General features: G+C 39.5%; 1 protein-coding gene and 1 long non-coding RNA gene across 4 annotated transcripts; both read right to left on the bottom strand.

Annotated features, from left to right (window-relative positions):
- LOC122135950 lies at positions 1 to 635 on the bottom strand. The gene is made up of 3 exons (XR_006153805.1): positions 587 to 635; positions 347 to 427; positions 1 to 59 (listed from the first exon to the last, which is right to left on the bottom strand). It is a non-coding gene; the product is annotated as an uncharacterized LOC122135950 (long non-coding RNA).
- Positions 636 to 2,070: 1,435 nt separating this feature from the next.
- Positions 2,071 to 26,236, bottom strand: LOC109067614 (integrin alpha-L-like). 3 transcript variants are annotated; one of them, XM_042717207.1, is made up of 11 exons: positions 26,099 to 26,236; positions 23,998 to 24,071; positions 16,825 to 16,955; positions 16,593 to 16,735; positions 15,665 to 15,811; positions 15,274 to 15,468; positions 14,958 to 15,088; positions 14,607 to 14,756; positions 14,368 to 14,534; positions 13,254 to 13,376; positions 2,071 to 2,140 (listed from the first exon to the last, which is right to left on the bottom strand). In XM_042717207.1, the coding sequence occupies exons 3-10, from the start codon at positions 16,826 to 16,828 to the stop codon at positions 13,366 to 13,368; spliced, it is 948 nt and encodes a 315-aa protein (XP_042573141.1). In that variant the 5' UTR covers positions 16,829 to 16,955; positions 23,998 to 24,071; positions 26,099 to 26,236; the 3' UTR covers positions 2,071 to 2,140; positions 13,254 to 13,365. The 3 variants fall into 3 exon arrangements, with proteins under 3 accessions (XP_042573141.1, XP_042573140.1, XP_042573142.1); XM_042717206.1 differs by lacking the exon at positions 2,071 to 2,140 and adding an exon at positions 11,610 to 11,823; XM_042717208.1 differs by lacking the exon at positions 2,071 to 2,140 and adding an exon at positions 12,474 to 12,678.
- Positions 26,237 to 26,464: the final 228 nt, after the last annotated feature.

The following is a 26,464-nucleotide window of genomic DNA, read 5'->3' as shown; positions in this document are numbered from 1 at the left end:
GGTTTTGGACCTCTGTCCTCCAGAGAGAAGTCAGATACGTCACAGAGTCTTCAGCCACTCTGACAAACAGACAAATAACATTTTGTTTAGTCCATATTCTCCGTCAATCATTTTTTATCATGTTATTGTCGTAGTTTGTTAAACTGCGGTACTAATGCTGTTTGTCTCTGTAATGAAGCCATTTTAAAACAGAATCTACAGGAGAAAGTGGGTAAGAGAAAGATAGAACAGAGCAAGACATTTAGATTTTAGTTTTTATATCAAATGTCTTGTGTTGAGATTTCAGTCATTCAGAAAATAAAGAGCAGATCAAGAAGGACAGATGTTTTTGATAAATGTGACTCACAGACTGATCGCCAGATCAACGGCGAACTGCACCGGGACGCTCCTCCTCACCTCCGTATCACTCATGTTTCCATTGTTATCACTGTGAATAAACATACAGAATTTACTCACAGATGAACATGAAATGCAATAAAGTCATTCTTCTTAACATTCATAACTTATATGGTAAGCCCAGATCTCTGCATAACATTATCAATATGACAGAGTCCTGACAACAAATGAATAAATGAACATTGTTCACCTGTTGGCAGTGATCATCATCTCCATCCAGTCAGAACACTCATTATCCCATTTTGTCACACGGAAGGTTCCCAGAAAAACTGAGTCTAGAATACAGTAGAAACCAAAGATGTTGGTAGCAACACCAAGGTCATGGGTTCATGGGCTGTAGTAACTGTAAAGATATATTCTGTTCATTTTGCCACTGTTTTAACACCTATAGCAATCATATGCAGGAAATGTGTATGAAAAGAAAAGTGCAATCTGTATGTGTGTGTGTGTGTGTGTGATTCTGCCTTACTGTGGTGCCGCTGCGGTACACCGGTAGATTAATTCTGCAGGTTGTTCTGTTTGTAGCACTGCTGTCCCGATCACCACAGCTGCTTCGAGTCTGACTCAGCTGTTTTATTCAACAGACACACAATTTATACAAAGTTCTTGTCATGAAACTCTAGATGGAGCAGTTCTGTTAGGTTCTAGCTCAATCTGATATAATCACATGATTACTCACATGGTACAGCTCAATGGTTTCTTTTTGCATCAGCAGCCAATGAGCTTGCTGCACAACATTCAAATACTTGGGTAGAGAGCTTCAGAAACCCTCCACCTTCCCCAGCTCCACCTGTATAGATCTGCTACAGGGTGATTTCATGTAACATATGGGAGACATTTCATATATGTTAAAAGTGCAGCAGCAGTATTTCCTGCATGCTCACAGCAGCATGTCTGTGAATGTATTAGCAGTAGCAAGTCTCGGTACCTGCTCTGCTCAGATCTATTACAACATATTTAGAATTTCAGAGAAAGTTTTCAGAGACTCTGCCTTTAATATAATTATTTATTTTTTATTCTTTGAAAAATATCTTAATAGCGCTGTATTAGGTGCAGAATTGGCTGCCTTTTGGAATCTGAATTGGCCACGCCCCACAAGAAGCTGAACCGAATTGACAAGAAGAGGAATTTACTAAAAGAAATTCGGCACAGGTGATGCATAAAATAGTGACAAAATATAGTTTTTTTAATTTAATCTTATATCAATTATACTTTTTCACATTCAAATTGTGATTTGATTTCCTGCAATATTGCTGTTTGCTACATCAATTCAAAATCAACTCATACTGACTGAATGCTATGTAGCAGGAAATTCTTCAAAACTAAACTGATTTAAGGAAAAACGTGTTTTTAGGATGTTTAGATGTTTTTCATAAGTCTTTAGTTTGACACGCAGACAGCTGTACATTAATAGCATTGAATTTAGAGAGTGAGATGCCTTCTGGGTAATGCAGCACTATGCTGGTGTTGTAGGAGTCGTCGCCTGGGTTTGCCAGCAATACAAGGACCGTGAAATGAGCTTGATTCTCCACCACTAACGTGTCGTTCCTGCAGAACAAACCGTCATTTCAATAGAAAACCAAATCCTGATGAAGAATGCATGTATTTATTAGGATTTATTTACAATCATATATCAGAATAAATGTCTGATTTATTTATCAGTTGTTTCTCACGTAAAACTGAAGTTCAGCTTCAGATCGGCCACACAGCTGTTGTTTGAATTACAGCTCCATTGAAACGGCACCTGGTCAACAAAACAGAAACTTTTACAGAACTTTTGAACGTTGCAGAAACTTTAAGAGACAGAAACCAAGCATAGTGTTAGTTCTGGCAGGTGGCATCAGTCAAGCTTGCATCAGCTGACTCTCAGTTGAGCCACGTTTACCTATAGGAAATACAACACCTATCACATCATCCCCATATAAGGTCTATTCAGTATTATTCAGCAGCTTTATCTCTTGCTCAGTAGTTAATAACCCTCCTCCATCCCCAGCTCCTCCTCACCAACAGTAAGAAATTGGCCTTCTGATATCCCTCACTCAGACTCGTTTATGCTGAATTATGTTGTTTCATTAAATTGCCATTAAGAACATTAATGATTTCTGCTAGGGGTGTGCCATATCATACCGTCCACGATAATACCAGTATTAATTTTAACGTGATAAAAAAAGTGTCATATCACGATATCAATAGGCTTGTTTGAGATGAGCAAAATCTGTGAAGAATTGATCACCGGTGATCACCGCGAGATGCATGCCGGTTAGAAAAGTGTCCGAGTTACGTCTGCCTCGCTCTAATGTCATGCTGACGTGTGCCAAAAAACTCTCGCGACGGCGAGGCGGCTGTGTCGGATTGAGCAGTCGAGTGCAGTTGCTCTCCACTGACTGCACTACTCTAAAGCATGATGGGAAACGACTGACTGATGACACAGCTTCATGCTCATTGGCTGAGAATGTCAACTGATACATTTTCTCTTTATTCTAAGAATTAGATTACCCATTTATTTATTTATATTTACATGCAAACTAAACAAAAACAAAACATGCCTAGTGAAGTTAAGAATTAGGACATGTGTTTATTTTATTTTATTTTTCTCTTAATTAGAATTCTTCCTTGTAATTTTCACTTTATTCTATTGTATGTTTGTGGGAATTAATAAATCAATCCATTAAAAAATATACATGCACACATACATATCTAAATGGACTGTTTAGCCATTATGCCTCATCTTTGTGTGGTTTCATCTGAGAAGTGTCAGGGTCTGGCTTAAAACAAGGGAAGAAATTCTGAATAATGTTTGCTACGAAACAGCTTTGACTGGTATAGTATGGAAAAATACTATGGACATGAAATGGTGGCAGAAACCTGCTTGTTTGCAAACATTCTTCTAAATTTCCTCCTTTGTGTTCAGCAGAACAAAGGAATTGATGCACATGATGACAAAACAGTGGTATTTCGATTACATCCGATTTTTATTGGTTTTTAGAAAGTGAAAGTTATCTAGTACATTGATGTGGTTTGCAGGTGTCCAGCTAGCGAGATTCAGGAAGTGTCCGACTTCAAAGGTCTTTTTTGACCCCTCCCCTTACTGCAGCCGCCTACTCTCGCCTACATTTCAGGCGAGGCAAGGCGAATCTCAAACAAGCCTAATGATATAGCAACGCAATGACGTATGGTGGATATACGTTTCCTAGCGCGCACAACAACACCACAAACCCAATAGGTGTGTTAGACTTGAAGCAGCGCTGCGCAGACTGATCGGTGTATGACAACAAAGTATCGCGAGAGGGGATCTAGAGCATATCTGAGAGCACACGCTTACCTTCAAAAACAGGCGAGGAGCATATCTTTAGTAAAGCGTCGTGGAGAGAGGGGAGGGGGCCTGAGGCCAGCGTAAAAAGACAGCCTGTGCATCATCACAAAAAGTTATCAATTGCACGTGTTTTAAGCCTTGACAATTTAAACATTCAAACAGTTTAAAGCATTCAAACAGAAGATGCGGAAAAACTCAACTGAGAGTTCGCGCGCCGAGTTCAGTGCGCACGCAGAGAGCCACGTAAACACCAAACCGAGCTCTTCTTAATTTATTCCCGTGCCTGAACAAACAAATACACCTCGCCAGTTTAAATATACAAAGACAAAAAGACATGAAAAGCTTAATTCATCCCCCGCGCGCTGATCGGTGCGTACAGTGTGCATGCAGAGAGCCGCGTCTCCATTTACAGCCCTTAAACACCGAATTGAGTTTTGTCTCTTCTTGCTCTTGAAACGACAAATACATACAAAATTGTCACCTCAAAAGTATCCTCGAAAAATGGTCGGTTATGACTTAAGTGAAAGTAAATAGTTGCGAAAGAAATGAAATATGTATCATATTGGATGATTAATTTATATATTTGAACATTTACCAGTGATGCATGGCATACACTGTAAAAAGTGATTCTCTATATTTACTCAATATAATTGTGTCAAAAGATTACAAGTAATATTATTAATTAAATTTAACACATTTTAATTAATTAGAATTAACCATTCAAAATGAGTAGAATAACATGAAAAAATTAAGTAAAATTTACACAAAAATATTGATTTCATTGGACAAAAAAAAAAAAAAACACTATGCTAAAGAATACTATGTTATGCATGCCAGGCCAGTAGTTGGCGATCATGAAACACCCTTCGAAAACAATATATGCATGCACATGACGTCAACCTTTTTACAAATTCACATTTTTTGTTGCTTACATAGATATGATACAGGCATCATGTTCAAAAGGTTGTGTCTTAAGGCCCCCAAAACAGAGTTATTGAAGACACCTAAAGTTCACGAACAGAATCACTGAAGGAAATAAGGGTAAATTATTGGTTACCATTATAGTGGTCAGTGTTTGCTTTAGTTGGGCTCTTGACCCTTGAGGTTTTAACATTTCATTTTGTATTGCTGTTGTAACTCGGTTATAACAGCTAGCCAAGCTAAGAGAAAAGATGATCAGGTGTTGTTGGTTATGCTTGTACATAATTTTTGTTTTACTTGAATATCTGAACTCATTTAGAGCCTGATCTCTGAGTTAAATTATTAAATTAACAATCATTATATGTGATTTGTGATTAAAAGATATGGGACTTTATTTACAATCCAGAGTTTAAGAATTCTGATAAAAAAGTGGAGGGGAACCTTCTTTTGGCACACAGTAACATCAAGAACCAGCGTATGAATCTCAAAAAATGGTGGACACCTCAAAAACGGTGACTGAACTGTAAGCATCGCAAAACAAGCTACTAAAGAATTGTTGCTCATAATTTATTCATGCTGCAAAGCATGATGGGAACCATAAATGAGTTTTGATTGGTGGCACCCAGAATGCAGTGCAGCATGCTTTTTGATGGTCACCATTGTTGAGGTTCTCAGGCTGATTCTTGATGTCCGTGTGACTAAATGAAAGATTCTTTTCCTTTTTAAAATGGTTTTAATCAGAAGTGCTTCTAAGAATTTCTCTGATTATGCTGAAAATACCAGAACTTATATTGTACAACCACAGGGCACCTGTTATTGACAAGACACCCCCAAGTCAGAAACCAAATGATGATGTCAAAACAAATAACACCACCTGATCTCATTTCCTTCTTGGCTTGTCTAGCTGCTGTATCACAACTACAGCAAGAAAAAAAAGCCCTAAAATTTTAAGGGTCAAGAGCACAACTAAAGCAAACACTGACCACCGTAATGGTAACCAATATTTTGATTTTTCTCCTTCAGTGATTCTGTTCGTGAACTTTAGGTGTCTTCAATAACTCTGTTTTGGGGGGCTTAAGACACAACCTTTTGAACATGATGCCTGTATCATATCTATGTAAGCAACAAAAAATGTGAATTTGTAAAAAGGTTGACGTCATGTGCATGCATATAATGTTTTCGAAGGGTGTTTCATGATCGCCAACTACTGGCCTGGCATGCATAACATAGTATTCTTTAGCTAGTGTTTTTTTTTTTTTGTTTTTTTTTTTCTTTGTTTGTGTTTTTGTCCACTGAAATCAATATTTTTGTGTAAATTTTACTTAATTTTTTCATGTTATTCTACTCATTTTGATTAATTCTTTGATTAAATTTAATTAATAATATTGCTTGTAATCTTTTGACACAATTTTATTGAGTAAATATAGAAAATCACTTTTTACAGTGTAGGTATATTGGTGCCGTGCCAGTGGTCGTCTTGTAGGCAAGCATCAGTACCTTGAATTTGATGGGAGAAGCTTTTATCATAAGCGACTTACTGATGAGGAGAGTAGTAGCGTTAGGTTTTTTTGGATCATTGAAGACAACCCTTGCTGCTGCATTCTGGATCAGTTGTAGAGGCTTGATAGAACATGCAGGAAGGCCCACCAGGAGAGCATTACAATAGTCCAGTCTGGAGAGAACAGGAGCTTGGACAAGAAGTTGGGTGGCTTGCTCTGACAGGAAGGGTCTAATCTTCCTAATATTGTATAAGGCAAATCTGCAGGACCGGGTCATTGTAGCAATATGGTCTGTGAATCGTAACTGCTGATCGATCACAACTCCTAGGTTTCTGGCTGTCCTGGAAGGAGTTATGGTTGACAAACCCAGCTGTATAGAGAAGTTGTGATGAAACGATGGGTTAGCTGGAACCACCAGCAGTTCTGTCTTAGTAAGGTTGAGCTGAAGGTGATGGTCATTCATCCAGCTAGAAATGTCACTCAGACAGGCTGCAATGCGAGCAACTACCTTCGGATCATCTGGTTGGAATGAGAAGTAGAGTTGAGTGTCATCAGCATAGCAGTGATAGGAAAAGCCATGCTTCTGAATGACAGATCCTAATGACATCCTGTAGATGGAGAAGAGAAGTGGTCCAAGTACTGAGCCTTGAGGAACCCCAGTAGCAAGAAGTTGTGACTTAGAAACTTTTCCCCTCCAAGACACCCTGAAGGATCTATCTGAGAGGTAGAGGTGGGAAGTCCAGGGGCCAAAGAGTAAAAGTCCTGCCATATTTTTGCTCCACTCATGAACTCAGCAGCGGATTTCACCAGAGGAATCAAGTCATTCCTTCCAAGTCACAAACGACTCTCAAGTTAAATCCCAAGTCCTCAAAGAGTTAAAGTTAATTAGATAATTAAGTGATTAATTAAATGATGATTGTGCATTAGTGATTAACACCTACTGTTATTGAGAATTACAGAGGATCAGATGTTGATGTTTTATTGGTTAAAATGATGCCACCATCATGGAGATCAGTGTTTGATTTAGTTGCGCTCTTGACCCTTGACTTGTTGTGCTAGATCTCTCTCTGTAGCTCTGCATGTGGTGTTGTGGAGGAGAGAGAACTGTGATATATGAAAGAACATATAGTCACAATGAGCTGATATAGATCTCGTATAATGTTTTTTTTTTTACATATTGTTTTCATGTGTTTTAGGTTTTGAATAATCCAGTGAAACTACAGCATACACAAAAAACCATTGATCTAATATTAACAGGGAATGAAATTTTAAATTTGTGTAACACATATAGAAGTTTGAACTCCAGTGCTTTTTAGACACACACAGATATCAAGAACCAGCATATGAATCTCTACAATGGTGACAATCAACAAAATGCTTCATGTTGCAATACATGAAAGACTCCCATAATGCAATGCAGTATGAATAATTATTTTCACCACTGTTGAGGATCACATGATAAATGTCCATGGCTAAATGCCTAATCCCAAACTGTTTTTTCACCTTATATAGAAGCATTATTTGGTGTCATTTGCGTAATGACATTTCTCTCTTTTTTTGTGAAAATTACATACAGTTAAGTATGGTGACCCATACTCAGAATTCGTAATCTGCATTTGACCCATCCAAAATGAATACACAGCAGTCCTCTCTAACCACTAATTCACAATTTCTTCTCTTTGAAAGTATTAATCAAGAAATGTAAATCAAGATCATATAGTCACCCAAATCACGAGTTATCTGCTAGTGCAAGATTTGTATTAGCATTGCACAAATGTTTGCTATAAAACAGTAATGCAATTGCTTAAAAGCAAATTTATAAAAATGGCTTAAAGGCTCAAGAGCTCAACTGAAGTAAAAACTCACCACAATTATGGTGGCAAAGTTTTTTTTTTTTTTTCCCCTTTCAATTGATTTCATCCAAGACTGTGCTTAAAGTAAGTTGTAGTTCTTGTGTTTCTCTTGTCTTCAGTGATGTTGACTGTTAACAGCAGGTGTTCATCACTAATCCACAATCTTCATTTAATTAGTCACTTAATCTCATTAACTTTAACACTTTGAGGACTTGGGATTTCACTCAAGACTTGTTTGTGACTTGGAAGGAATGACTTGGTTCCTCCTCTAATGATCAGCTGCTGAGTTCATGGGTGGAGCAAAAATATGGCAGGACTTTTACTCTTTGGCCCCTGGACTTCCCACCTCTGCTCGGTTTTAGGACTTGAACCACAGGAGTGCGGTTCCAGAGATGCCCATCTTTCTGAGCGTGGACAGGAGAATCTGTTGGTTGAACACAACTCGCTTAAGTGTCTTTGCAATGAATGGAAGAAGGGATACTGGTCTGTAGTTTTCTAGAAGTGCTGGATTTAGAGATGGTTTCTTAAGCAGTGGGCTTACCCGAGCCTGCTTAAATGCTGTGGGAAATGTGCCAGAGTGAAGAGAGGTGTTGATAATGTGAGTAAGTGAAGGTATGACTGAAGAAAAATGGCCTGAAGGAGGTGAGGGGGCCATACTGAAGAGGCCATACTGAATTTAAGGAACTCACAACATTCATGAAAGCTTTATGGAGTTTTTGTGTACTAAAAATTTATTTCAGTAAATTTATACATTGCTTTATATTCTCTGTTGATTAAAAATGTGTGTTGTTTGTGTATTTTATGACATAATAATCTTGAGATTTGTAATGAGAATATGTAATTAGTCTGAATTTTCTTGTAGCACCTGGACAAATCAGACACACAATTATTTGTTATACTTAAAAAATAATCCCTAAGACCCCAATCAACAAACCAACTATGAGAGTCTATGGACCCTTCCCTCAAATTGCAACTAACACCTCAAAAAGTCAGAACAGGCCTCTGGTTCCATGGTACCCAAAGACAAATCATCTGATAACACTAGTTTACTGCGGGCAGAGCAAAGCTCACTACATTTCCCCATAAAAATGGAACCTTTTCTAATTAATTCATAAACAAACCTTTCTTTGAATGAACACATATCCTTAGGTCATTGTGTATATTATTATTGTTCTTGCATATTGTCTTTTACATTGCATTTTGATTTATGCATGCTTTATGAGTTAAGTACTAGTTAATGTAACCCCAACTATATTGTGTCTTCTATCTATCTAAATTAATGCTCATTTAACAATGCACACTTTGGTGTACATCCTTCTCCACGTAGAATGTCATGTGTGTTTGTAATGTAATCAGAGTATAGACTGCCAAAGCCATTAGAACCATGCTCTCAGACAAAGGGTCATAAAACCCAAATATTTCCAACCTCCCACTTGGAAATTTTAAATTTAAAGGGCTCACGCACAGTTCCAGTTCCCGGTGGGCCCCAAAATATAGAGCCGTGTGCAGTCTCCCCAGAGTGAGGAGATCGCTCTTGACCACACAGTCAGACTAATGCCACTGGAGTTCACCTTCACTTAACCCTGGAATTCACCATCATGGAAAGTCTTCACAAGACTCTCATTCCACAGCCAAGTCAAATGCAAGTATTCCATTCACCAGACAGAGGTTTGATGTAAGCTATGGTACACTGTCCTTTGAATTAGAGATTGATGGTTCTTTTCAGATGGTCAACTCGGCCTCAACCCCCCACCCCCCACAACCACACTTCTCTAATGGTTTCATTCATCCATTTCAACTCCCCTTTGTATGTATGTGTGACAGTGAATGTATGTTTGTTCCTTTGTTTATCTAGACAAGTTATGTGTTAGCGTTTAGTTAATAAAACGTTTGTGCACAAATTACGAGTCTCTGATTCTGTCACTGCTTGTGAATAATGACTAGCTAGCTACATGCTCTAATGCATTAATACTGTAAGAAAGTTATTTTCTGTGGCCACAAAGATATTTCTTAGAGTTGATATGAAATTGCACTGAATGTTCGCTGGACAAACAGATTAGTTGATGGTAATATTAATTGAAATTACGTTAATACTGGCAGTTGAAAATAATTTTAATTAATTATAATTTATTGTAATTATTTATATTAATTTCCCTTTTGAGCTAATTTGCTACATTCTTTAGTCAGTAATGAGTTTTTCATTTTCATTTGTCTAGTGATAGTGCCATAAAAACATCAGCTTAACAATGAACAGTAACTCAATATCTCATTCAGCAGAGGTGGGACTTTCAAGTCACATGCAAGTCTTCAAGTCATATCCCAAGTCCTCAAAGAGTTAAAGTTAATGAGATAATTAGTTGACTAATTAAATGATGATTGTGCATTGGGGATGAACACCCGCTGTTATTGATAATTACAGAGGATCAGCTGTTGATGTTTTATTGGTTAAAATTGGTACCACCATCATGGAGATCAGTGTTTGTTTTGGTTTGGGTATTGACACTTGATTTTAGTGTTAGATATCTCTCTGTAATAATACATGAAGTGTTGTAAAGCAGGATAATCAATACTGTACAGTGAGCAGATATTAGCTGTTTTTTATGCTGTGATAATAATCAAGTTGGTCTGATTACATTCAAGATAACTTTCTGTATCTATATGTCTAGGTTTTGCATAATCAACACTGTGAAAAAGCAAGTGCTGCTTTAATAGTTACTGTGAATGAATTTTAAATATGCAATGCATAATTTTTTTTTTTGTAAGTCCAAAATTAGTTAGACACACACAGACATCAAGAACCAGCATATGAATCTCAACAATGGTGGCAATCAACAAAATGTTTTATGCTGCAATGCATGCTGGGTAACACCATAGTAAAAACTCCCATCATGCACTGCAGTGTGAAAAATTGTCACCACTGTTGAGGATCATATGATAAGTGTCCATGTCTAAAAGCCTGATCTAAAAGAAGTCTCTTTTTCAATATTGAAGCATTATGGTGGCATGTTTAATAGGATAATAATGCAAACACTGATCTCCATGATGGTGGCATGATTTTAACCAATAAAACATCAACATCTGATCCTCTGTAATTCTCAGAAACAGCAGGTGTTCATCACTAATGCACATTCATCATTTTATTAGTCACTTAATTATCTCATTAACTTTAACTCTTTGAGGACTTGGTAGATGACTTGAAGACTTGCATGTGACTTGAAAGTCCCACCTCTGTCATTCAGTTAACTGATTTATTTATACTGATTATTTATTTCTCTTCTTCAAATGACTAACAGTATTCTCTGTGAAGGTTACTTACAAAACACTTTGAGATTAAAAAGATAGACCAAGAAGAAAAAAATATTTAATCTATTTATAGTTAAAAAAAAAATAATAATCTAGAACTCAATACTTTTATGTATATATATAAATTGCCCATATAAGTGAATATCTGAATAAAATGGAAATTTATTATAAAGTACAGTATAAACCACTAGAATCAAGACATAAGCTCAACATGCTGCATATCACTGCACTAAACATACTGAACCTTAAATCATATCTTCATACAACTAGACCTTTAAAACACCATTAAACACCACCTATCCAAACAAACATCTTTACTTTTGCTGTGTGGAAATAAAGTGAGATTTTATTGGTCTGTGTTTGGAGGGTCAGGACTGGGGCTCGTTTCTCTCGCTCCGTTCTCTTTCTCTGTGCTGTCGTTCTCAGCGACTCCGTTTCCTTTAGCATTCACGTTCATGAGAGGAGAGTCTTCAGCCGCAGTTACATTTTCATCCTCTTGAACAAACTCATCAGGGCGATTTCATAAAAAAAAACCCAACTACACACACACACACACACAGAGAGAGAGAGAGAGATTGGATTGAGAATTTGAGAGGTGAAAGATGAGATCAACTGAACCAATGACTCTCTGGCCTACACACACTAGTGAAGGATTGGAGGGTAACAAGGTCTGGTAGAGTGAGTAAACCAGTTGAGAAACTGAATTTTTAATACAGTAAGTCTTACAAGTAGTGTAAGAATTGTAGTTTAAACAGACTGTTCAATGTCAAGCTTAGTCGTTGGAAGTGAAGTGAAGTGAAAGTGAACAAAATGTTAGTAAATGTAAGAAACATTATGACTAGTAAGTAAATATGCAGTTAAATTCTGTAAATTAGGCAACGTGATTGTTTAAGAGAGTTTAAGTTGAATCTTTAAAACACACACAGTCTTGTGCTAATGTATCTAGAGTAAATATACAGTACTATGTTCATTGTAAAGTTTTGATACAATTTCTCCTGTAATATAAAAGGTTATAGCAAATTCTTAAAAGGGGGAGGTGTCCGAGTATTGTGTATGTGTCTTTAAGGGAAGCCCGTATAAAAAAAAAAAGCCCGTAGCATAAGGAAGCTAACAAGAAGCACTTGTGTATTTGGACCTCTGTTTCTTTGTTGTTTTTCATTATTAAACTAAAGAAAGAGTCATGGTCTGCCTCTTTTCTTCAGGATTCAGTCAGGATTTTCAGGGATGGTGTCAGCTGCCCCAACAAAACAAATAGCCAGGAGCGCAGTGAATAGGGAACGACATCCGTGGTTGTGACAGGACAGACAGATAATTCAGTTTGAGCATGACCTGCATGGTTGTGATGGGACAGACAGCGATTTCAGTCCCAAACTAGGATGATGATTAGACACACCTGAGTGACGAAATCAAATCAAAAAGACGGTGACAACAGAAAGTCTGAACTAACAGCAACTGTGGTGAAAACCAGTTTGGATCAGGTGAAATTATTCTATGCTAAATTTTTTCAAGCTGAATATATACAATTTTAGCTAGTATTTTTCCCCCGTCCCCCCCCCTTCCTCCCCCCCTCCCCTCTGTTCCTTCTTTCTCCTCTTTTCCCCCCCCCGCCTCCCCCCGTCCTCCTCTCTGTCTCTTCCTCCTCTTCCTCCCTTCCTTCCCCTTCTTATCCCCCTCTTCCTCCTTCCCCTCCCCCTAGTCACAATTTAAAAGTGATATGTGATGGTAACTACACTTCTGTAAATCTTTTGTATCAAGCCAGAGGTTCAGAGCTTCTATAGCAAACTGCCAGAGTTTCAGCAAATCAGGCTTCTTTTGTCACAGTAGTCTCTCAGCTTGTCGAGTTTTGTGTGCCACTGAAGGGGCAGTGATCTCACTCAACCCACGAATCAGTGTCTCTGTAGTTTTTACCGGATCAATTTTATTGTGTACCCATTTTTAATGTGTATATTTACTTTTTAATCTGCTCACCTCGACATACTCCTCCGTCCTGCTGTGGACGTCAAGAACAGCCACAGAGTTTCCAGACAACATCTCAGTTTGTGAGAAATTCATTCGTATCTTCAGAGGAGATACTGTGTCTTCAACACAGCGCTGAAACAAACACAACGTTCACCGTCAGAACGAAGCTGCTTTACATAGATAGGCCTGTCGGAGTAAGCAAATATATCCGTGCAGCTTTTAGTGGACAGGAATTACAGTAGCGTTGGAGTGGAAAAGGAAGCATGGATGAATGAGTAATAGAGTGTGATGTGCTTGGTGCAACTGCACTTATTAAAAGTGTATATGTGTGTGTGTCCTCTATACTTCTATGGCTCTCAATAGATTCACTGGTTGGATTTGGGTTAATACTCCTTGACAAGTTGATCATTTTATAATTGTTGTCATGCTAAAATGTTTGTTTTCAACTTCCAAATAGGTGTCCAATGATTGATAAATATTTGATTGCTGAATATCGTACCCTAATTGAAATAGCTGTTTAGTAGGATCATGATTGTGTGTACCATTGCATGAATGACTGCATGACACAATATATTATTATATTTATGATTAACAATCAAATGATTCATTAGTTAGAAACTAGTTGCTATGTATACAGGTTACATCAGTTGTCTTATGAATGACTTGTTTGTCATTGAGTCAGTGTTGCTGATGAAAAGTAGGCCCTTGTGAGTCATTTGCAAACTGTTAAACATTAAACTGTTGGTTACTTTAAAACTAACCTTCATCTGGGAGATCACAGGGATATGTGAATATTTGATCTGTTAACTGGTTGCATAAGTCAGATTTATTGCATGACTCGGGCAGAGAACAGCTGTTTCTATCAAACATTGTTTACTTCATCATCAGAGTCAGTGTAATAGTGAAGCGAAAGATCAAATAGAGCAATTGATGGAAGGTTTGCGAAGAAATTTCATGCTCCCTTGTAAAAGTATTTTTAGTATTTCTAAAATACAAAAATGCAGTAGTTTATTTTGATACTCGGTGTGGCTGCTGTATTTTGTAGTTTATTTTGATACACTTAAAATGAAGGTATTTTTATTTTAAAATACATTTCGATGCATCTTTGCCCAACCCTGCGTACCAGCACGAAGATGGAGAAGTTGAAGCAGGAGAAGCCAGAATCCAGCAGGACGGACTGCTGCAGAGAACTGGACGACGAATCCATCGGATCGAAGAATCCTCGACTCATTCCTCGTACCACATCCACATTCAGATTCAGAGAAACATTCAGCTTCTTCTCCAGAGATCCTGAGAGACATGAGGAGGTGAGACATATTCTTCATGTGACAGAGAGGCTCTCTGGAAATTCACTGATGTTACCTGTGCTGCTGGTCCCTCTCGGTCACCGTGAAACATGACGTGAGATTTAATGCATTAAATCCGTTGCTACCCGGACATTCAAAGTAGTTCAGACTGATTTCCTTTGGACTGAAACTGAGCTGCGCAGATACAGACATCACAGGCCGAGCCCTGAGAAGAGAGAAAAGAGTCAATACTCATGATTCCAGACAGTGAGACTGACACCTAATAGATTTTACTCATTGCATTTATTCTACAAAGTAAAGATTACTTTAAAAACTGCTCAGTGATGTCTAACCCACAGATGATCCTGTGTTGAGATGTTTAGAGAATCTTTACATTATTTTCTAAATGTGTTGTGAAATTACGTACTTGAGCAGGACGATCCCTCCTTGTGCTCCGATCACGATATCTGTCAGATTATCATCATTCATGTCCATCTGACCGGTCAGAGACACTCCAAACTGCTGCAGACCGGGCAGAACTGAGCGCGCTGGGATCCGCTAGATACACACACACACACACACACACACACACACACATAAAGATCTACTGTGTCACAGCGGCTCATCATTGTGCAGGTTTATCTGTCTGTTTATCTGTGAACTTTCGGCTCATCTGGGTTTCTGGGTTAAACGTGAGCACAAACAGAGCATTTGGGATTGATGGAAGCACAGCAAACTCTCACCTGAGGAGTGAGTTCAGGGTTTATGCCATGCGTCCTGTCACCCAGGTAGATGTAGACGACTCCTTCATTCTCCAGCGGTGCCCCGACCGCCACATCTGACAGACCGTCTCCATTCAGGTCCTTTAGTGAAGCCACAGACACAGCAAATCTACCTGTGGTTGATTCACTCACATTCAGTGTCCTCTGAAAATACTTCTGAAAAAGTGAACAGCATATTTCTTCATCAGCTCATGACCAGCACCAGAACAATTTCCACAACTTTCACGTCATAGGAACCTATTACAACAGCAATCCCAGTGGAGTAACACAATGGTGACGACTAGCAGCCTTCCAGTTACTGGCAGAAGCTTGTTCATGAAGATCATAATAATAGTCATGAATCTGTGTGTACCTGCTCTGATAAAGTGTAGACGTACAGCCTCCCTTCAGTCCTCGGCTGAGACTGGTAAAATAATGGAGCTCCGACCAGCAGGAAATCTGAGTCTCCATCAGAGTCCACATCCAACAGATTCAGAGACGCTCCGAAATATGAGCCAATCTGATGCCAGAAATCAATCAAAATGAATAGAAACTGCATTCTAGCACCTGCTTTTATAGCCTGATGTTCACAGAAGAAATATGAAAACAACATGTTCTTCTGCTTCACAAACACAACGTCACATAATACTGGCTAGAAACTGAAGAGGACTTTATAGAAGTAAAATTAGGAGCAAAAATAGTTTGCTTGTTTGTTTGTTTGTGTTTTGGTGAAATACTACATCTCATGAGTGTGTGTGTGTGTGTGTGTGTGTGTGAGAGTGTCAGAGTGTGTGTTTGAGAGAGAGTGTGAGAGAGAGAGAGAGAGAGAGAGAGAGAGAGTGTATGTTGTGTATGTGTATGAGTGTGTGTGTGTATGTGTGTGAGTGTGTGTGAGAGAGAGAGTGTGTATGATGTGTATGAGTGAGTGTGTGTGTGTGTGTGTGTGTGTGTGTGTGTATGTGTGTGAGTGTATGTTGTGAGTGAGTGTGTGTAATTATGAGTGTGTGTGTGTTTATGTGTGTGGGTGTGAGAGTGAGTGTGTGTGTGTGTGTGTGAGAGAGTGCATGTGAGAGTGTGTGTGTGTGTGTGTGTGTGTGTGTGTGTGTGTGTGTGTGTGTGTGTGTGTGTGTGTGTGTGTGTGTGTGTGTGTGTGTGTGTGTGTGTGTGTGTGTGTGTGTGTGTGTGTGTGTGTGTGTGTGTGTGTGTGTGGGTGCAGATCTTCTCGGTGGACTGTAGGTTTGGGAGCCCCTGGTCTCACCGGTGGAGAGAGATAATATTGTGTCTGAGGGTTTTTCACTGACTTGTTCTCCGCTGATGTTGCTCGTCACGTTCCATGTGTTTTGGTTCTTGGTGAAGAGGGTCACCAGACCCGTGTGTTCGGCCCGCGGCGCCCCAGAGAACAGAAGAGAGACGCCGCGTCTCATTCCCAGCACAGTAGAGTAACCTGAACACCATCAGCGTCATTAACACACACACACACACACACACACACACTCTTCAGATCAGTAGAGAACAAACAAAAACTCAACATACCCATGTACGAGTCTTTATTTACAGCTGGGATCGATGATCTCTGTCTGATTGAATTCAGGTCCTGATCCCGTCACTTCATACAGAGCTCCACGCCAGTCATTCGATCCGACCGAACCCACGATCACAGACTCCTGAAACAAACACTGCAGTCTCAGCTTCAGTCTCAGCAGCCGCAGAGCACCAACCCTTTGCATTTTACACAGACTACATTAAACAGACTTCTGAAAACAGCAGTTCTGATTTGATTGGCTGTTTTAATACATTTCCAGGAGTCAGTGTGCACAGATTTACCTCGATTCAGCTGTTTTCATGCGGCACTGGTCTCTACAATGAGCACTTCTGAGAAAGCTTTATTTATTTGACTTTTTAAATATGTGAGGTCTTCTTACACCTATAGTACATTGATAACTCACTGGTGTCTCAATTTTTCATAAGACAGTGTTCTTATCCTATGAGAAGACGCTTCTCTTAATCACATGTGAGATTGTGTACAGTAAGTGAGAGAAGCATTCAGGCATCTCAAGTGAGTGTTTATATTCACCTTACAGAAGTTTCTGTGTTGCATGATTTCTCCTCTATAGACTCAACACAGTGTTCAACACCAACACCATCCATCCATCCTGTGAGTGTAACTGATCTTTAGAGCTCCTTGATGTAACCGGTTAAACTACTTAGATTTGTCAAAAGTTATTATAAATGCAAAGGTGTGTTCATATCTACTGTCGATGCAGAGGAAGGCAAACAGCTGTGCATTAAGTCATACAGTAGTTGTCACAGGTTATGTGTGTATATGGGGAGCTTACAAAACCATGTATAATAAATGTTTCTTTTGTCATGTGTAATAGTGAATTGCAGTGTGCATTTGTGGGAACCAGTGACACTTTCTGAGCATTTTCAAAACAGTGGTGAGAACTAACCGCTGCTGAAACGGCATTTCATGGCCCTTTAATGCAGGAATTCACTAATGTTTCTGGGACCCTGAGATTTTAAGTTAATTTGTTAACAACGTTTATTAATTTATTAACATTAATTAAGAACAAATTCTCTATTTAATGCTTACTGGTCACATGACATGCAGTTAAATTAATAAATTATTTCTTCCTTTTTTTATTTTTTTTTGTTTTAAAAGTATTCAAATTAGATTTTTTTGCTTATATTAAAAGGATCATGACATTTTTTATTGTATTATGTTCCCTGAGGTGTAATTATAATATTACTAAAGTTTTTTGTATGAAAAACATTCAAATTTGAGTGATTTACGACCTTTTTCCACCCCGTTTCTCATCCTCTGTCTGAAACAGTTGGTTTTGGGGTATACAACTGGGATACTTTGTAAATGCAGTTGCCTGTTGCGTTTTTTTGGGCTACTTTCATAACATGGCGTGGCCACCCCAATGTTACTTTTTAGTTTTTTTGGGATATTTTAATTTAATCATTTCTTAATGGGCATTGCATTGATCCCAGAATGAACACCTGGCATTCCAAATGCCGCTGAACGTAAGCAAGTAAAAGCGTGAGTGGAAGTGAAAAAAAAGAAAAAAAAAAACCGTCACATTAAATGAGCATTTAGATAAATGAGGGATAGGCACTTGTGTGTGCTGGTCTGCGGATGAACAGGCAGGATTGTGAAATGGCAGGTAAATGGAGCAAATATGGGAAAATATATCGCAAAGAATGGGAGACAGAAAAGGGATTAATGGAATGGATTCGAAGTGTTCCAAATGATGGAAAAAAGCTTTCTGTAGGTATTGCAAATGTGTGAAATTAGAGCTCACCCACAGTGATCTGGTAGCCCATGCAACCGAAAAGCATAAAAAAAATGTGTGTCCTTTCTCAAATGCCAGAATATTATTTGACACAGGCTGTTCCTTTCAAAGAACTAATGTTGGAGTAAAGGAGTCAGAGTTGATGCTGGCTGCTCATGTTGCTTGCCATCCAAGCACCTTAAATGTCGGTCATTTAGGAAGTGCTGTAGAAGGAATTTCCAAGAAGGGTATCAGTTTACACAGAACAAAATGCACAGCACTAATTAATTTGGTGATAGGACCAGTAGTGCATAAAGACCTTCTGGAGGATATAGGAAGTAGACCATATTCTCTTAATTGTTGATGAGACCACTGATGTCATGACTAGAAAACAACTCTGCATAGTCATCAGATATTACAGTAAGAAGGCTCTCACAAATCATTACCACCTTTGCAGGAATTATAAATATAGAAGCTGGTGATTCACTGACCATAGCAAATGCTTTGCTCACATTCCTGGATGACAATAAATTGTCCATACTGAATTGCATCAGACTTGCAACAGATGGCTGTAACACAATGTGTGGGCAGCATAACTCAGTGCTACAGAAATTCCATTACCGCAATCCTCATATTGTCTACAGAAAGTTTGTGTGCCATTCTCTTCAGCTCTGTGCATCAAAAGCTGTCAGTGTCTTGCCCAGAAATGTAGAGTACATGGTCTCTCAGACCTACAGCTGGTTTTCAAATGCTACCCAGCGTCTCCAAAGATATTCTGAATTGTACAAAACCATAAATGTAGGTGAAAGCCCTCTGAAGATTCAGCAGCTGTCAGACACTAGGTGGCTCTCTATTAGTGAGTGTGTCCACCATACTGTATCTTTTCACAGTATGAGGAGCTTAAGCTGCATTTCCAGTTGATAAAAAAGACAGTGAGAGAAGCTATGCTGCAGAATTGTTGTACCAAATGTACAGCGACAATTTCAGCCTGATCTACCTAAAATTCCTCCAACCAATTGTGTCAGAGTTAAACAGACTTACTAAAATCTTTCAACTTGACAAACCCAATCCTGCAAAACTTCTCACAGAACTTTTGACATTTTACCAGTCCCTTCTTGAGCATGTAGGATTGCTGAAGACATTCTGCAGTTGGCACAAGATCATGGCCTTTAACCTTTGTGATGAGAATCTTTTTTTTTCCCTTGATGCTGTTGACTTTGGGATGCAGTTCCGTCTGTCTTTGCATGAATCAAAGGGAAAAAGTGGCAAAGCTGTGTAGGACATGAAACATAGGTTCAGGAGATTAGGAAGAGACTTCCAGATCACATCAAACAATCAGAGGCTCTCACACACTCTAGAATGAAACAATCAGAATCAGAAAGAGCTTTATTGCCAAGTATGCTTATGCATACATGTTTTTATTTACTTTTTTACCTACTTTTGCTTTTTCTTTTTACACACACAACGTAATGATCATTTACGGCAAAGAAACACTTTTGGACATTGGACACCGCTTCACTGACCTGTTTCAGGACACTTTATCCTCCAATCCATCGTGGCCATCTGAGATTCTCCGGAACGCAGAGATAAACAATGGTCACCTGAATAACCACCCGAGGCGACAAAACACTGCGTGAAACGCGCTGGGATTCGCAACAGACTGAGGAAAAGAGTCCTCCTCTGCTTCTTTGTTTTACGGATGGACAGGACAGCCGAGGCCGGTAAATCCAAAGGTGGAGGAGTGTGTTTCATGATCAACAAGAAATGGTGTGACCCCAGGAATATCTCCACTCTGTTGCGCTCCTGCTCGCCTCATGTAACATTCATCCATTATTTGCCGCCCATTCTATCTGCCCCGAGAGTTTTCATTGATCATCGTTACTGCTGTTTACATCCCACCACAAGCTGACACTGGTTTGGCTTTGTCTGAGCTTCACAATGCTCTCAGCAGCAACATCAACAAACATCCTGACGCTGCTGTTATCATCGCTGGGGACTTTAACAAACCCAACCTCAGGCAAGTTATGGGTAATTTTTATCAACATGTATCCTGTCCAACCAGAGGACCGAATACACTGGATCATCGCTACACTCAGTTTAAGAATGCCTTCAAAGCTCACTTACTACCGGCTTTCGGCAAATCGGACCATGCCGCCATTTTCCTCACAACGGAAGATCCCCCGGTGCAGAGGGTGGTGACGCGATGGTCCACCCACTCAGAAGCCATGCTACAGGCGACTCTTGATGACGTAGACTGGAACATGTTTCGGGCAAGTTCAGCTGACGTCAGTGAGTTCACGGATGTAGCATTAAGCTTTGTTAACACGTTAGCCGAGCAAGTAACTGAAACAGTAACTATAAGGACCTTCTCAAATCAGAAACCGTGGGTGGACAGAACAATCCATGCAGCAGTAAACAAACGCACTGCTGCTTACAACGCCGGTCTTTTGTCGGGAAACATGAGCGAGTACAAAGCATTGTGCTATGCTCTCCGACGTGCAGTAAGAGCCGCATCTATTTTTAATGAGTCTCTTGCTACCTCGGTGGTTCCCACCTCCTTTAAAAAATCTGTCATCATCCCTGTGCCTAAGAACAATAACCCCTCTTGTCTGAATGACTATCGTCCAGTTGCCCTCACATCAATAGTCATAAAGGTCTTCGAGGAACTGGTTAAAAACTACATCTGCTTCTCCATCCTGGATACTTTAGATCCTCTTCAGTAGCAGCAGGTCCTGATGGGATTTAGTGGTGATGCCATCTCTCACATCCTGCACTCTTCTCTCACACACATTGACAGCAACAACAGGAACTACGTAATGCTGCTATTTATCGACTATAGCTCAGCTTTCAATACTATAGTCCCCATAAAGCTAGCTTCTAAACTCATGGACCTCGGCCTGAATTCTTCACTCTGCAACTGGATTCTTGATTTCCTTACCGACAGACCTCAAGTGGTGAAAGTAGGCCAGTTCACCTCCAACTCCATCACCGTGAATGTAGGAGCTCCACAGGGCTGTGTCCTGAGTCCCCCTGCTCAACTCTCTCTACAGACATGACTGTGTGTCTTCCCACAGCTCCACAGCTATAATCAAATTTGCTGATGATACTGTGGTTCTGGGCCTCATTCACAATAATAATGAGACCACATACTTGGAGGAAGTAGAGAGAAACTTAAATCATGGTGCCAGGACAATTGTCTCTCTGAATGTGAGCAACAACTAAAGAGCTGATTGTTGACTTCAGGAAGAGAGACGCAGCAGCCCTATACTCCTCTAATGATCAGCGAGGACCCCTGTGGAGAGGGTGAGCAGCTTCAAGTACCTTGGTGTAAACATCTCAGAGGACCTGACTTGGACTACCCACATTCAAACACAGGTTAATAAAGCCAGGCAAAGACTGTACCATCTGCGACAGCTGAGGAAATTCAGGGTTTCGCCAGTAATCCTGAAAACTTTCTATTCAGAGGCCATGTACCATTGTGTATTGACTCATGTATCTCAGTGTGGTATGGGAACAGCTCCAGTCAGGACTGCAAAGCCCTGCAGAGAGTTGTGTGCTTAGCTGAGCGCATTTCAGGGTCTGCTCTCCCCTCTCTGCAGGACATCTACCTCAAATGCTGCAAAAGCAGAGCTGTTAAAATCATCAAGGACTCCATCCACCCCAGTAACCATCTTTTCACTTTGCTGTCATCTGGTAAGCGCTTCCGTAGCCTGGATGCAAAAACTGAGAGACTTAGGAGGAGTTTCTTCCCCCAGGCCATCAGGCTCCTAAACTCAAAACCAGCCTCTTAACATCTTCATGTCTCCACTTAATATTCACTTGATCAGTAAGATATTCATCATTCTCTACATCACATTGACATTCTGAAAGTGTCAACCTGTTTGCACATTTGCCTCTTGTACATTCCTGGGTATCTTAATAGTTTAAGACTACAGTGTACTTTCATGCACATTATTTTCCATTCTATATTTAATTCTACAGTATACGTAACATCTTTTTTATATTTTTATTCTTATATTTTTATTGTTTACTTTTATTTCATTCTTTCATACCTATATTTATGTATATTTCATCTGTGTTGTATTATTTAATAATTGCACTGTCCATGGAGCGGACCTGACTCACATTTCACTGCTGGTTATATATCCTCTATGTAATTCTATATAATTGTATATGTGACGAATAAAAATCTTGAATCTTGAATCTACATACACAGAGACTGCAGGTGATAAAAACTTTGAAGATCTTGGCAATTTTGCATTGTGGTCTTTCTTGCTTTACCCTTTCAGTAATGCAGCGGTTGAGCGTTCTTTTCCCCAAATATCACTGATAAAGAACAGGCTACGAAACAGGCTAGAGCAGAAGTCTTTGCTAAATATAATGAGGATCCGAGCACACATGCAAAGAAGACAAATCTGCTGCCATGAATTCAAACCTCACTGCTGAAATCTATTCAGCACCACATGAGGAGGAGGGGGAGGAGAACACAAATTTTTGAAAGAATACAGCCCAGATTGTATATAGTTCTATTCAAAGTCATAATCAAAAGGATGCTGCACAGTTAGGCCATTTAAAATGTAAGAAGAACGTGTTCTGAGGAGTTCTGGAAAAAGAGAGAATAAAAAGTGCAATCTTATTATAAACAACTCCTCCTTCAGACCCACTCGATGCACATGGACTGAACAACGTGGAGTGACAACGATGTGATGAAGCAAACATAGGCGTGGTTGTCTTGCTCTGGAGGCGTTCATATGCAAACCACTGGCCCCAGCTGGAGTCACCTTCTCCCTCTGACCCAAAACAAGCCGTTTTCTGAGGGTTATTACATAAATTGCTTCTTATTGACGAGGACATTTAAAGTTCTGAAACTTGCAAGATGTGTTAAGCATACTGTAACAATAAAAACTCCATAATCACGGGAAGAAGGAGGCAGGAACAGGCGGACACTCAAATAAAACTTTAATACCCAAATAAAGATAAAAAAGCGCGACAGCCCCTCACGGTCGACTGCCGCGCGCAAACAAAAAAACCAAACACAAACATAAAGCCCAGGCCTGGTCCTCTCTCATCCTTCACTGTCGTCGCTCCTCTTTTGCATCCTCCCAATCTCCTCCGTGGGACTCGAGACTGGTGAGTGGAGCAGGTGTCGCTCATTTCCCAATCACTCCACCAGCCTCGCTCTGTTCCCACGGCTCTCGGCCCCGCCCCATTCGTCACACATACAAAACCTCTTCCTTGTCTAAAGATCAAGGGAAATTTAGTTTCTCATGTCATGACCCCTTTAATTATTAGGTTTTCTTCAAGTCACAAACCCTCTGCGGTTCCCTCAAGAACCCTCATAGGCTCGCAAACACTAGCTTTGGAAAATTTGCATAGACAAAAATCATAAAATAAGTGAAATTTACTTTGTATACTTTTTATTTCTCACCTCATGGTAGACGACACTGAATCCACTCTGTGATAACTCTTTCTGTCTGTCTCTGCCTTGAGCATCCTTTGACCCTGAAACACAGAAGGAAAACTCTCACAATCATCTGTGGATTCTTCATTAGCTGCTTCTGTTTAAACTCTTTATTTAGTGTTTATTTTCTGTACATCTACATTTTACCTTCAATGTTGTAGATCTTTTTTGCAGGTTGTCAAGAAGTCCTTTAAGTCCCAATAGTCTTTAATTGTAGATAGGTGTTGTCCGTTTTTGGTTCTGATGCCAGCTGAGTGAGTTCAGTTAAATCCAACCTTTCACCACCTGAAAATCAGTGTGTAGTGCGTCATTCTGTGTGACTACCTGAACAATACAGAATAAATCAACATGCTTGAGCTTTAGAGAAACTCATCCCCGACTGACCGTAACGGAGGCTATTCTGTTCATCACATGTGGTGGAGGACATTATGATCATCGTTATCACTGGGGTCTCCATCTGTGATGATCACCAGAGCTTCTGAGCGTTGGATCAGCTCCAGACGACACGCTATTTCAGAAGATTCTTTCTGATGTATGATAAATCATAAATCATAGACTATGAACAGATTCAAGCTCAGTTGTCAAGTGTGCTTCTGTCTTTTCTAAACCAATATTGTTTTTTAACTTCCAATTTATAGAAATAAAAAGTAACTTCAGCAACAGTGTTTAACAGTGGAGAAAAAAAAACTACAGCAAATTGAAACCATGATTAATTTTCATCTTAAGACTCAAGACTATTAAAGTGTAGATTCAGTGAATTGCTCATAATCATATGAAGGTTTCACTCACAGAATGTAGTTGATTGCTTTGTGTGTGCTTGTGAGAGATTTCATGTGTGTCTCTTTCATGAGTTTCTCTTCAGCGGAGCCGTTCTGATAATCTGTTGAAGGGTCAAACACAGTTCGTACATCTGTTGAAAAGCTGTACAGCAGCAAACTGACAAACATAAAACACAACATTATCATACATTAGACGCCACGGTTCACACCTCAATACACATGATTTATAATATGGACATTCACCTAGCGGATTTGCCTGCGTGTAGTGATCAGTGTTTGTGGTGATGTTCCACAATCATTACGCTGATGGGGATTGTTTTACCTTTATGGATAATTTTGAAAGTTTTTTCATAACATCTTTAATGAAAGTTTTTTCATTTCAAACTCGTGTGCTCTCATACTGCTGGATCCCTCAAAGAGGAAACCACACAGATTGACTCTCGTCTTGCTGCATTTTCTGCAGAAACCCACAACATACACAGAACTCTGCTGTATTACTTCAAATATTAACTAATATGTCTTTAATCTTTATTGAGCTGTTGATAAATACACCTCCAAAAGAAATGAAATAAAGCAACACATGGTTACAGTGTTAGAGTCTGAGATGGGGTTAAACTGCAACATGAAGTCTTGGTTTGTGTGAGGACTCATCAGAATTATTGTGGAAGTTCAGTGTACGATGTTGAAGGCCTCTGACAGAGACGCTGGAAGGGCAGCGAGGGAGAGAAGAGAGAAGACTGAAGTTGAGACATCCGGAGACGCTTGTGAGACTTTTTTCTAAATGATTCTTTCTGGTCTCGAGGATGTGGTGTGAGAAACATGGGAGATATCTTTATTGTCTCGCGATTAACCTCTTTCAAATACTCCAGTATAGGAGCAGTTTATTGCTCTCTCTTTCTTTTCCTTACATCAGGTGTTAATGGTCAGGACAGTAGAATGAGAGATCAGGAAGCAGCAGGAGAAGCGGGAGGGAGGAAGTACCTTCAGTCAGACTCAAACTCCTGCTGTCTGAGGAGGCAGTTGAGCCTTGATATCAATGCATAGTGCTAGTTTTAAGCAGTTACTAGTTTAGGATTTCTCTTCAGTGTACTCAGCACTGTATACGTATGTATATGAACTGCACAGTGACACAAGGTAGAGGATCCAAAGACAATATATATTTAATGAGAGATAAATCCACAATCATACACAACACAGAAGGAAAACTCGCCTCATCTGTGGATTTTCCCTCTTCTGCTTCTATTTAAACTCTTTATTTAGTGTTCATTTTCTGTACATCTACATTTTACCTTCAATGTTGTAGATCTTTTTTTGCAGGTTGTCAAGAAGTCCTTTAAGTCCACTGTAGTCTTTAATGTAGAAGGTGTTGTTCCGTTTTGGTTCTGATGCCAGCTGAGTGAGTTCAGTTAAATCAACCTTTCCCACCTGAAAATCAGTGTGTAGTGCGTCATTTCTGTGTGACTACCTGAACATACAGAATAAATCACATGCTTGAGCTTAAGAGAAAACTCACCCCGAGGGACGTAACGGAGGATATTCTGTTCATCACATGTGTTGAGGACATTAATCATCGTTTCACTGGGGTCTCCATCTGTGATGATCCCACAGCTTTTGAGCATTGGATCACACTCCAGACGACACGCTATTCAGCAGAT

The sequence above is a fragment of the Cyprinus carpio genome, chromosome B1, assembly GCF_018340385.1.
Source record: "Cyprinus carpio isolate SPL01 chromosome B1, ASM1834038v1, whole genome shotgun sequence".
Lineage (NCBI taxonomy): Eukaryota > Metazoa > Chordata > Actinopteri > Cypriniformes > Cyprinidae > Cyprinus > Cyprinus carpio.
This window is presented reverse-complemented; position numbering and strand designations above follow the sequence as displayed.